General features: G+C 42.2%; 1 protein-coding gene across 1 annotated transcript; it reads left to right on the plus strand.

Moving 5' to 3' along the window:
* Positions 1–804: 804 nt before the first annotated feature.
* Positions 805–13,282, plus strand: clcnk (chloride channel K; the record flags this gene model as incomplete). Its single annotated transcript, XM_079273068.1, has 19 exons — positions 805–955; positions 2,219–2,350; positions 2,431–2,559; positions 4,389–4,528; positions 4,620–4,697; positions 5,396–5,471; positions 5,946–6,071; positions 6,923–7,007; positions 7,289–7,390; positions 7,826–7,910; positions 8,168–8,323; positions 9,032–9,101; positions 9,257–9,367; positions 9,887–10,103; positions 11,347–11,480; positions 11,902–11,972; positions 12,300–12,380; positions 12,874–12,960; positions 13,208–13,282. 19 exons carry the CDS (start codon positions 805–807, stop codon positions 13,244–13,246), a joined length of 2,070 nt encoding a protein of 689 aa, XP_079129194.1. The 3' UTR covers positions 13,247–13,282.
* Between the last annotated feature and the right edge of the window lie 569 nt (positions 13,283–13,851).

Consider the following 13,851-nt stretch of genomic DNA (forward strand, 5'->3'; position numbering starts at 1 on the left):
AAGTGCTTATTGAAAGCCGAACAGGGAGGAAAATAAACATTAACTAGAGGCTCAGTTAACGTCTGTGTGTGTGTGTGTGTGTGTGTGTGTGTGTGTGTGTGTGTGTGTGTGTGTGTGTGTGTGTGTGTGTGTTCCCGAGATCTGAACAACGATTGCCTTGACCTTGAGCAATCCGCTGGAATTAACGAAACCGTGACTTCCTACAAAGCGACGGATATTTACAGGATTGCTGATTGTCGTTTCATGTCGAATGTCTTTTTCTGGTCCTTCAGGGATTTTCAAACGAGTCTTTGAAGCCAATCACTGGCACAAGAAAAGCCAAAGCAATGACATCCGTAGATATAAATCTTCAACCGACTCGGTTTCTCATCTATTTCAATTCTTTCCTGCCCTTTATTCAATATCTTCCTGCAAAGAAACCTGTAATCTCTGCTGATAGAAAATGATTGTACATTCAATTTCGGCGGTATGGTTGATTAAAAAGCTGAATAGCGTGAAAATGTCTCTCTCACTGCTCCTCTACACTCAAGACAGATGAAGGGCACTTGTTCCACCAAAGAGTTAATATTAGCTACCCGCTCAACCATGACTGCTCCATCACTTCTATGCCCGCTACCTTGACAGAGGGCAGAGTACCAACACTTTCCACTGCAACTAGAAGGTAAGTCTAGCTGTCTTCTCGTTTTCTTTTGCAGTAGCAGCAATAAGTGCAGCCGTGCGTTCATATTTTCTTTCTTCCATCGTTGAGCCTCAGTGTTCGATTGAGACTGTAATCACACAATGATGCCAACACTTCAAGACGAAATGAAGAGCCCGGAGGAGGCTGCTGGGAGTGAAACCGTCGGAGAGAACGACGACTGGGAGCAAGGAGATCAATCAGACACATCCTGTAATAGGATTGTGCTCCTTGCTGATCCATGGAAGCCATGCCGACGGTCCCGTGCAACTGTCAAAGGTCAGACTGAAGTGGAAAAATCATTAGAATGTGATCGATACCGACCCGATCAATACATCAGAGTAGCTATTCATGACGCCAATCTGAGACACCAATCTGAGTTTTGAGCTTAATCTGAGACATCGTGCTTTTAGGATGTGATATGTAATGCTTTTGAAATCAGGAATTACCTGCAGGCAGATGGGAAATCTTTTCCTCAATACGGAGATTCTATTGCATTAATATTCATACGCTGTGGCTGCGTTGTTCTGTATCCTATTGCTATGTGCATCTGCACGTGATCCTTTAAGTATCATATAGCCTTTTTCCAATCGACTAATCATAGCAAACCATAACTTTTTAATAACCCTGTGAGGCCTTGGTAAAGGTTCTTTGCATTTTCAAACGAAGTCAAAGCATCGGTTTCTTTATGCACTGGTCAATTTTGAGATCTTTGGCTATTTGCTTCCATAACATGTCTTATTTCAGACTAGTGGAACAGAAAGCGTATATATATGTATGCATATTTTACTACTTTGGCTATTTGCGTTTATAGATTTCTCCTAAATTCACCAAAAGTTAACAATAGAGAATGCCTCATTTGCATATTTGAAAAACTATTCAACTGTGGATGTTTCATGGTGTCAAGTTGTTTTTTGTATTCTTTTCACCTCTACTGTCTTGCAAAATGTATGGAATTTTATAATACATCTTCAAAGGCCCGTTTTTAAAGATGAGTTTTTTCTCACACTGAACCACAAGCTGCTACTTCAGTAGAAAATAAATACATCCCAGTTTCATTCCCATCTATATTCTGAAGGTTTCTATGGAGGGGTTTGTCCTTATGTCATTCATAGCCTGATTTATAAAACATTTAATCCTTAAAAACATGTTTCTTTAACTTTTGAAAGTATTTTCTGATTTATGGAATAATATAAGTATTTGCAAAAGTCCCTCGATAAAAACCTGTGATGTTAATACGTCAACAAAATGAAACAAGTGTCTTTAACCTGGCTTCATCCAGTGTTCAGATTTCAGTTTTGTATATTTATGCAACTTAACACATTCGACAACACTACATTTCCATATTCAACCAAAATTTCTGAAAACTTTTTTGCATTTTTGGTTTAATGCAAGAAATCAACCAGTGAAGTGTCATGATGTCTCTTAGTTGAAATGTGTTCCTTATTTATCTGCAGCGTATCGTCAATAACCGTATTTCACTTCAATGCCTCACAAAACCCAAATGAAACTTAAGGCTAACCCACATGTTTGCATCCTTAGAGTGGCTGCTGAAGCTGCGGTGCTGTTTGGGAACAGTGTGTGGGATGGAGTGGTATGGCTACGCCGCTCTGGGCATTTCGATGGCCATCCTCAGCTTTCTGATGGACGTCATTGTGGCAAAGCTGCTGCGAGGTAGACACGCCGACGTACAAGACACAGTCTGAGTGAGCAAATGACAGAAAATTAATGTTTCGCTTTCACTCCACATGTAGCTCACCAGAGGCTTTATATGAAGCTGGAGGGCAACAGTCTGCTGCAGTTCTTCTGTTGGACCCTTTACCCAGCATGCCTCTGTGCAGTCGCATCATCGTTCTCCGACAACATCTGTCCCTTCTCCACAGGTCTGTCCAGCTACAGTACTAGTGTTAGCAACACGGCATGTCCCTTGGGAGTTGGTGGAGAGCAAAGGAGCACAAAAAGCCGAGTGAATACTGGAGTCGCCTTTGTCAGTCGGATTTCAAACACGACTCAAAATGAATGCTACTCTTATTTTGTAGCACAGTGAAGGATCACTAATGATGCTCAATGTAGACCATTTTCCTTCCACCCATACAAGCAGCAACAAATGCTCGCTGGCGAGCTTAAATGGAAAAATATCAGTAAAAAAATAGATTCCACTGTTTGGCCTTCATTTTAATGATATTCATTATAGAAGGTCTATAGAGGCTGGAACCTGAACAAAGGTCATATTAGCTCGCATTTATTTGAATTCGGAAAGGCCTATCAGTGCACAATGGAAAGACCAGGCTGCCCCCGGTTCTCTATAGTGAAGCCAATGTGAAAGTACCTTAAACTTTCATTCTTTCTCCTGCGGTTGCATAAAGAGTAGTGATTGTACAAGAGTCTAAGAAATGACCCCTACTTCTCACACGATTCATTTCCTTGGTAAATGTAAATAAGAGTTTATGTCTCAAGTGCTATTTCAAGGCTTAGACCAATCAACATGTTGATTTAGTAAATTACGATCCCATTTAGAGTAAAACAGATGTCAAAGCAAGGTATGTGTTTTTATCAACACAAATACGGTCTCAACAATTATTTATTGGGCTCACAGACGCGTTACGGATACAGGACAGACGTGTGTTCTCAATGGACCAATTGTTTTATTGAAATAATTAAATAGGTATAGGGGCCGGAGGTGCTTGGAAAGTAACGGATGATAAAAACAAAATGAAAATGACTCAACCGAATAACGGGAATACAATTAGTTCCATTTCATTTCATTTGCTAAAAAAAAAGAAAATAAAAAAGCCTAAATTCATAATCTGAATCCTTTGGACAACCTTTGCATGTGAAACTGCCAGTCATAACACATTAAGCAAACATGGGAAAGTGGGCTGAGGCCACTGGTGGAGAGGCAGACTACACTGAGGAGGGCCCAGGGGTGTTACTGCTTACTCACCGCAGCAAACATAATGCAATTTCTGTTTGAGTGCTTTTACTTGGATGTATATGGTGTAGACACCTCACCACGGGGGCCCGGCTTCCCAACAAAGCAACTCCGCCTCAATGAAAGAAAAGGCACGAACAGAAAAAAGAATCAAAAACAACCTGGTTGGTTCGATAATACAAGCAAAAGAATGATACCCAAGCAAAAGAATAAGCAAAACTGAAATTGCAGTCGCAAAACGCCAGCGGCTGAACCTACAAAAGGGAAAGCAGGGATTAAAAGAGCTCATCGTGCTGCACACTAAAATGATAGATTTTGATGAGGTGACCCCACTCACCACCTCCGTTATGGGGCTCTAACACATGGGATCACTCAAAGTGGTGGGCAGGACAACAATGAGGTCTCACAGGACACTCCTGCCCCAGTCGTGTTTACGGCTTCTGCCCCTAAAAGTATGAGCACATTGCTCTGTTGTTGCCAAAGAGAAAAGCTGTTAGATTAACCTGAAAAGGGCAAACGTGCTTGATTTATGTAACCAAGTTCCCCAAAGAAGCCGCTTCAATACTAAAAACATGCCAACGTAACTTTACGAATCACAAACTAAATTGTGCTTCATTTTATTTTGTGCTGATTGTCCTTGCCACCACGTCAAACTGTTTAAATATTCTGAAGTCATTCCTCTGCATTCACCTGGAATAGCTTTTATAAAAAAACGTCTTGATTGCTTTAGTACGTCTCAGTCTTTAAAAAATACTGTCCTGTCACTTCATTTCTCCGCAGGCTCTGGGATACCAGAGGTGAGAACCATGCTGGCCGGCATTGAAATGTCTCATTACTTGTCTCTCACTAATATGTTTACCAAGTTCCTGGGCCTTATCTGTACACTGGCAGCCGGCAGCACTGTTTTCCTGGGCAAAGTGGTGAGAGGCGTCTCAGTATACCTGTTTGTCATACGAAGCATCCATTTGAAATTGTACGTCACAGTTCTCTATGTTTGTCTCTTAACATTAGGGTCCGTTTGTGCATCTTTCCACCATGGTTGGAGCCTATCTGAGCAACCTCTGCACTCTCATACAACCCAATAAGAAGGTAGACCGTAGAAAGAATTTCAGCAATGGGTTTACCCACTTCACTCGGTGGAAACCAAAACGGAGCTAAAAGGAGAGTAAATATTGGACTCAGATTCAGCCATTACACCTCGAGCCAATATGGCTTTGTAGAAGGGAGGTACGCACCATCCAACAACTCTTGAAGGGGTGCTGAACCAAACACGAATTATCAGGGTAAAGCATTGCAGAATCTGCATGCTGTTTCTTTGCCCTGACAATAACATTTGATTTCACATGTGCAACATGACTGCTCGAGTCAGATTGGGAGCAAAGAAACAATGTGCAGGTCATACTACTACTACTGTCTTTTTTTTATTCAAAATGCTCATGTTGTTCCGTGTTTGCTGGATGTGTAAATATGCAACTATTTGCTGACAAACGTCAAAAAATTAAGAAAGAATGCAGCTGCAGGAAAATGGAGAGATTTATGCATTTTTAAAAATGGCCTTTTTCTACTTTATGAATATTTTTCACAATATGATGAAGAAGGTATAGCCTATTAGGATATAAGTAAATATCATTCTGAAATCAAGTTAAATATTGTATTATATCTTCACAAAAAAAAGAAAATGCATTTGGTTGGAATAGAAACCGCCTTCTGAAAAGTTTCATTGTTACTTCCTGGAGGATATTATGGTCTGATAAGAGGCGGCACATTATGCCATCTTTCTCTTTTAGGAAAAAGCTGCTGGAGAAATGCTGGTTGTAGCTGCTGCCGTCGGAGTAGCCAGCTGCTTTGGAGCTCCCATCAGTGGTGAGGGAGCCAGTACGGGTTCAGCATCAGGAATTATCACACTTTTCTGGTTAATGCAGCTCCACCTGACATTTCCCACTTCTTAGCTTCACATATTTGCTCTTTCCTTTTATCCTCATCATAATGTGTTCAGCATCTTCCTCCTTTGGTCGCCTCTCGGCCCGATGCTTTGATTCTCTCAGCTCACTGTATGACCTTTCATAACCTCATCGGGATTCAGCACCTCAGCCTCAAACTCAATTTGTGCTCACACTGCAAGATGAATTCAAAATGTCATTATTAACATATACGATTACAGATTAACACTTTGAATGCATATTTTTTACATTTCCTTTTTGCTTGATTTTTGCCACACACGCAGGCAAAACGATCATTCCTTTTCTTCTTCTGTCTTCTGCTCATTTAGCAGACAATAATTACTGCTGTTTTTGGAAAAGTCTGATGTGACTTCCTCACTCTCCTCTGCTCCTGTAGGTGTGCTGTTCAGCGTGGAAGTGATGTGTTCCCACTTTGCCCTGAGGCATTACTGCCCATGTTTCTTCTCAGCCGCCTGTGGGGGGTTGATGTTCCGCCTGTTCTCAGTGTGGAGTGGAGATGGAGGTAATGGACGCCCCTGGCTGAAAGCCCTTCCAGATGAGTGGGAGCTGCTACAGCTGGAAATCAAGGCCCATGGCTTTGGAATGAATGAAACAATCAGAAATGGCTGTAATTTCCAGGTGTCCACATACTTTTGGCCACATAGCATATGTGCTGAAATCAACAGACAACCCTAACGATTTGTAAAAAAGTTATGTTTTAGTGTGTATATGTTTGCCAATAAGCATGGTCATATTAAAATGTTACATTTTTAAATTGAGTTTGGTTTCAAGGTTCCAGTGTGTAGGATAAAATATTGTATAATCTCCTTAGAATGAGTCGTTTTTATCTACGTAGGGAGCGGGGTCCTCTTCCACTGCACCGCCATGTTTCTACAGTAGCCAAGAATGGACAAATCAAATACTGACTCTAGCGAGAGTTTTGCGTTTTGTTATGTTACCTGAAGGCCACCGTAGTTCTCCAAAGTGCTTGGAAAGGGAAGGGCGAGCGGAGGAGTATTCAGCTATTTGCAATCTGCAACCTCACCACCAGACGCCACGAAATCCTGCACACCGATCCTTTCCGTACTCTTCTCCCACGAGAGAATGTCACAGTTGAAGGCCGACTGACAAACGTATTTCAAAGTAAATATAATGATTTGTTCATTTCAGCTTGTCAGCGATGTTGACAACCATCTAATTACTTGTCAGGACAATGACTGGGAGCATCAACTTTGTCAAAATTAGCAGAAACATTTCCGCTGACCGAGGGCGAATTTCAATAAAATCTCAGCGCGATAAAGTGAGGGAAGATTAGATTTTGAGAGGCTGTGGGAGAAATAAGAGGGATGACTTCAATTTGTTTTGTGTCCACAGAGACTCTTCAGGCGATGTTCAAAACTAATTTCCCCTCTGCTTTACCTTTCTACCCACTGGAGATTCTTCTGTTTGCCTTCCTGGGGTGAGTTTACTTTTGACAGCGTCTGCATAGTTTAAACAAGTCGAGTCCCACAAATAAAAACGGACATTTTAGCATTCAAAGTCTTTGACCATTTTCTGCATTCCTCCTATATTCTAATCAGCATTCAGAGTTATTTTTGTTCTCAAGTCAATCATTTCCTGGCCTCCTCCTCCTCATCACTTCCCCGAGAATAATGACTTCCGACAGTCTGCTAATGACGAGGTTAAAATCAGCCTCCTGCCTCCCGCTGTGGACTGAGTTGGCTTTCCGTCTGCAAACAGGCTGCTGTGTGGAGCTGTGAGCTGCTGCTACCTCCTCTGCCATCGGTGTATCCTGCGATTCATCAAAACAAACCCCATCTTCATCAGAATGCTGACGACAGAGTGAGAGCTCTTTGCGATGTGAAAGCCTGATAGTGATTCAGCGATGAGTATTAGTTCAAGCAGATTGAGGGGCCAATGGTGTGTTTCTGTCTACTGTATTACAAATCTGTTAGCGCCTGAATCCATTTTACCACACTGATATGCAACTGACAGCTTTATGATTGATGATGAATGACTGTGCAGGGTCTTTCAAGCTACAATTAGATGTTGTTTTTTTAAACCTAGCGATTTCATATATACTCCAGATCTAAGTAGTGTAAAACATTGTAAACCTTTGAAAGCATAGATCTGAAAAGCACCAGAGCTGAAGTTTATTGCGATGAAGTCACAGGGAGCGGTCAGCCCATTGAAATGCATTTAAATTTCAATAGGATTCACCCAAATGAGAGTGAACTTATAACAATGGTGGCTGTATGTGTGAATACGTCTCTGCAGGAAGGGTCTATACTCGGGCATGGTGGCCCTCTTCCTGGCATCTCTGACATTTCCTCCCTCTGCTGGTCAATATATGGCTTCTAAGGTAGGAATTAAAGGCACAGTTTATTTCTTTTGGGGGCTTTATAAACACATAACTGATGACATGGAGCCATGCTACATATAGGAAATGTTGTGCTTGTCATACAGTATTGAGAGATGGATTATTAGATAAAAATGTCTTTTCTTGAGACAGTAAGAACAACAATAGAACAATGCCAGACTCGTCCTTTAATGTTGACCCTTTGTTTAGTCTTTCTCGTGGTTGCACAACACTCTGAATGGCAGACATGTCTTTCACAGCTCACCATGAAGCAGCTCCTAACCTCCCTACTGGACAGCAGGCAGTGGAGCTCTCAATCCCACAATGCCTCTGTTCAACTGGGGCCCGAGCCTTTGTTGGAGTGGAGCTCACCAGGGAGCCCAGTCCTTTCTCTGGCTGTCTTTCTGCTCATGAAGGTATAAGCAATTGAGAAAGCCATTTAAGAAGTATTTTTTTATCTATCTGTCTACCTGAAATAACATCAGTTATGTGTTTATGTATTTATGTGAAGCACTTTGAATTACCTTGTTGTTGAAATGTGCTATACAAATAAACTTGCCTTGCCTTGCCTGCACTTATAACCAACAAAGCACTCAGTCCTTTTATTGCCCTGGGTCACAGTGACCCTTAATTAACATACAGTACTTGACATTTGCACAGTAGCGAGCTAAAGGCTGTTTACCCTTTCATGCTGAAATGTCTTGTGATATCTGATGCTCTTCCATAACAACACTGCAGATAAAAGGATGGATTCAGTGATTTTGTAACAGAGAACAGCTTGCCAGACAAGTGTTGGCAGAGTTGACGGTATTGATTAAAAAACTCATCAACCACTGCACATATCTAACATTCTCATTTGCACTCCAAGCGGATGGAAGCCTTACTTACTGTTGCAAAAAAAAAAAATGCTTTTGTATGTGGACATTTCTGCATTGAGAAGAGATCGGCTTACTGTGATTGTCCCCTCAACACCAGCTGTAGATGTGAAGTGGCAAAAAAATCTGTTTATTTTTGCAAACTTGATTCGAGAGCAGTGGAAACATCTCCATGCACACAGCGCGACAAGTGGCTCATCTGCTGTGCTTGTAGAGTTGACTGTGTGTGTGTCTGTTGTTTGTCCTCAGATGTGGATGTTGGTCCTCGCCTGCACTCTGCCTCTGCCAGCTGGGTACGTCATGCCAGTGTTTGTCTATGGTGAGTGAAAGAGAAGCACCTGGGCGAGTTTTTGTTTTTGCGGAATACCTGAAGTCTTGCTGCATCCTCTCACCGGCATGTGAAAGCTGTTCCGTAATCTGAAAGATCGAGAAACTCCTCTTACGTGTGTGTGTTTTTCTATTTCTGTTCTCCAGGGGCAGCTTTGGGCCGTTTGTTTGGAGAAGGAGTAGCTTATGTGTCTTCCACTGGATTGACTTCAGGCCAGCAGTGGGCTTCTGTAAATCCTGGGGGCTATGCACTTGCTGGTAGAAGACATTGATCACTGGCTCTTTGCTGTTCATATCGAGAAGACATGAGCTGTATATCTGCAGTGTTTGTATCCCTCTTTAATGCACTTTTTCTTAATGTTGTATCCTCTAACCACTGTAAGTTTCCGTGAGCCACGGACTATGTTTTCACCAAATCTGCCAAGAGCTCATATTTTAGACCAATATCTGAATTTGATCATTTTTAACGTAAACATATTCCAGAAACTTTAAAATATTCAGTGTTATCGGGATGTAATAACCCTATGAAGCAATATTATGTTGAATAAAATGTAGATTTGTGCTATCATGTTAAAATACTTAAGTGATCAAGATAACTTGAGTACTAACTGTTTATAACACCATTAGTACCCAAAGGATACACAAATACATTTTTCAATACGGGGTGGCAAAGACGTACATTGACAGTGTGGAGATGTCCACACAAAATATAGGAAATGGGATCAATGTTGAAAAACAGCCTTTGAGTCGTGTCTTAATGTGGTTTCTGCCTTGTAGGTGCAGCAGCCTTCTCCGGGGCCGTGACACACACCTTGTCCCCAGCGCTGCTGGCTTTAGAGTTAACCGGTCAGTTCAGCCACGCTGCACCCATCCTCCTTGCCACTCTGCTGGCCAATGCCCTTGCTCGCTCTGGGCAACGCCCATCTTTCTATGACGCACTGTCAATCAGCAAGAGGCTGCCACACCTGCCCTCTCTGGTGAAGGCGTGCCCCCGGTAAGTAAAAACGAGGTGTCAGATGGATCAAAGAAATACACCAAGTTTTGGGATGATCGCCTCCGTGTCGGCAGTTACACAATCACGAAACAATCAATAATATGGAAGCAGTGTGAAAAGTCCTGGAAATACTTCACAAACCTGGCTAAATCTGGCTGAGTGTGAGGCACAAGTGCAGAGGATTCTCTCATTCCCTTGACTAGGTCAAAGTTACCCTTAATTCACATACAGTAGCTAAAGACTGTGACATCTTGTGAAAGCTGCAGGTGTGAGGATGGATTTTAAACAGCTGAATTTGAAAAGCAGGCGAAGTAATGACTCAAGAGAGCTCGATCAACCACCGGCATAGCAATTTTTCTCAATTTGTGCTCTGAAGGAGGAAAACCTAAAAGGAAATGAGTTGCATGTGCATATTTCTGCCCTGAGAACAGTTTATTACAAAGTAAAGCATCTCTAATGCAACAAGCTCTTGGAGAAAATCACTTTTTCAGGCTACACTGCCGGGAGATTCATTTCCAATTAACTTATTTTTGTCCATTAAAATGTAAATCGACACTTCATGGATCCAACAGTTTTGTTTGTTGGTGTGGTCTTTGTACTTTAGGCCAAACCAAACACAATTAAAAAACATCCCTCGCTATCTCTCAACATAAACACCCGGTCTCAGTCTCACTTCACCTCTCAAGTCATTTTCAGAGTCATTTTTCATCATATTCTGCTATGAGTAAATATTCCTTGAAAGCACTGATTAGATATAAATATAGAGTTGATGAATCACTATTGTGGCTGTAGGTTACATGGGTACATGACACCATACCTTCTCGCTGACAGCAGTTACCGGCCTCACTGAGGTTTTTCCCTCCACACTTGTGTCTCACGCAGACTGGATTTTCAGCCTCTAATAATACGCTTCGATGGAAATCAAGTCGTCGTCACCCACAGCTCCTTGTAGACAGCATTCAGGTGGAGACGACTTATTGTCTGACAGAAGACGCTACTTGAGAAACGACTTGAAAATGGTTTCCCCAGAGTCTCCTGTGTACCCTGTGAATTTGTTGACAGAAGTAATTTGCTTCTGTTTGTACCTGGGCACTCGTGTCAGATCCACCATCAAACCAAACCACTGATTTGATGAATCCTTACAACCCGAGACTGCTTTTGAAAAGGCATTAACCTTCAGATGTATTCGATTTAGCCACTGCTGCTTTTGTTCCAGGTGTGACACGATTCCTCTCTTTTGCAGGCTTCCTTCCACACCAGTCGGACAGGTTTTGGGAGGGAAATCAGTGCAGCTTCAGAAAGCAGCTGGGCGAGTGGAGGTTCAGCATGCTGTCAACACCAGCACTGACACACAAATCCCTGTGGTGGACTCACATGGTGCGCAGACAAGGATATTTCGATTATTTTACTCGATTATTGGCAGTCTTGCCAAGGAAATCATATTTAGTCTAAATCTTCCCACAAAAAAATGAAATCGATATAAGTGAGGACATAGACTATTGACACACAGTCATCAGGATATTTAAGAAAATGTCAGATACACACTGGATGAACACAGTCCCTGAAAAGAATGGAGGAACACGATGATTGTAACCGTTTAAAAAGCTGCAGCCATTCAGCAGTGTTAAAGTCCCCCGACAAGGAGGCGACAAGTGTGAGAAAATCGTTGCAAATACATTGCTGAATTTTTACGTTTGCAACAGAGGACTCACAGCCCACTAGAGAGCTGCACACACTCGAAACTGTTGCACCGACTGTGGCGACGGAAATTAATTTGCTCTCCTTTCGTCTGTTGAAGATTCGCAGGTTATACTGGGCTTTGTTCTCCGGTCAGAGCTGCTGATGTTCCTGCGCCGCTGCACCGCTGAGGTAAAAGGCTGGATGGAGTCACACAGGTATAGCTGCAGCATTGTCTGATGCTGTTTAAAAGGCAGGTCATGTCTTTACATTCCGCTGGCTGATGTAAAAGCTCATCTTATGACACCTGACATCCGTTCTAAAGCATTATAGAGTTAGAAAAATAGAGCTGCTTTTAAAAAACTGATGGTAGCAATGTCCAACAGTAGAGCAAGTATGAACATATTCAGGACAGTACAACACAATTGTAAATCATACTTCCTCAAATGCTACTGAATGACAAGCATGCATCTGTTCGAAAATGCATACACACGTTCAATCATTTTGTGTTCTGTTCAGACTCTGGAGAAACATCTGGATGAGGTCTGCTGCATTTACCCGACCTCTGTCCTGTTATCACCTCACACCAGCGTTCAGGAGGTAGGGAGACGTTGAGCAACTCTGCTGCTCCACTCAGCTTTACGGAGCCTTTTCAGCGACGTGGTTTGCATTGGACTTAGTTCCAAGCCCAGTGCATCGCAAACACGCCAACGGTAGCCTCTGTAGCGAGGGCCACTGACCAAGCTGCTGTTTTTGAGGCATTGGGAGTGAGAATGGGTTGGCCCAGCACCAATCAGCGGAGAGGCAAGATTAGCAACGTGAAGCTGGTGAACATAGTCGAGCATCGAGCAGTGAAAGATGTTGCCCTCAGGAGTTGGTGGAGACCAAAAACAGAGCTAAAAGCCAGTGAATATTCCACTTACGTGGCCAGAAACATGACTGAACAATTATAAGTGATAGTTATTGCAGGTATAACGACAGAAGATTGGTAGCAATCTTCTCAGCTAACTCTCGGAATGAAAGTGAATAATCACATTTCCCAAAATGGTGAGCAACTTTTACTTCTAATCCCTTTTCCTTCGCGTCCTCTAAGGCCCACAGTATCCTCAGTCTGGTTGGGGTTCAGACCTTGTTTGTCGCAGACAAGGGAAGGCTGGTCGGGATCATCACATGGCCAGAGGTAATACGTGTTTGTGTTTTATGTGTGTATTCACGCTCACTAACAGCCACACATATAATACTCAATGTTTGTTAATGACACACACAGCTTGAGTTTGTTTGGTTCCTCTTTGGGCGTTTGTTTCGTCCACATACACATTGGAAACAAGAGCATTTGTAATTGGGTGTCGGGAGACAAAATGGCTCTATACGAATTCAAAGCAGTCTCTTCCCTCTCTCCCTATTTCTTTCTCTATTTTCTCCTCCAGATGAAGAGAATATTAGAAGACTTGGCCAAAGAAATCTAATCAGCAACACACAGGAAATAAGCTCATCCCTTGGCCTTACTTTTATTCTAAGCAAACGTGAATCCATCTCTTTCTTGATTAGCAGTGACACAAGCCTGGCTCTGGTCATAATATCACTTCTTCATTGCCCAAAGATAACAACACCATCACCCGCTGGAGGCTCCTTAACATGTAATAGAGGTTATAGTCTCGTATTTTATTGAAAATAGCAGGGTCTCGTCCACTGAGGCGATAGCAGGCGATCTCATTCCCTGACCCTCAATTTGTAACATAGCAATATTAAAAGTGTGTCTACCCTGAATAATATGTGGGGATGAAAACAAAAGCCTATGAAACTGTTTGTACACCAAATAACACAATGTTGATGCATTTTTGAGAGTTTGAGATTGGCTTTCTACCCTCCATGCAGTCTGGTTTCGATTTATTTCACTACACTATGAAAATCACCTTGCAGACCATTAAAACGTCATTGGGACAGGTGAACTGACACATATCCACCAAACACATATTACCGAATTAGACAGAGTTTTATCAACATCTTGTTGTGATGGAGGTGGCTAGTGGCTCACTTAAACTCACAGTCAGTCTACCTTGTCTTTACAGGT

The sequence above is a fragment of the Melanostigma gelatinosum genome (genome assembly GCF_949748355.1).
Source record: "Melanostigma gelatinosum genome assembly, chromosome: 8".
Classification (NCBI taxonomy): Eukaryota; Metazoa; Chordata; class Actinopteri; order Perciformes; family Zoarcidae; genus Melanostigma; species Melanostigma gelatinosum.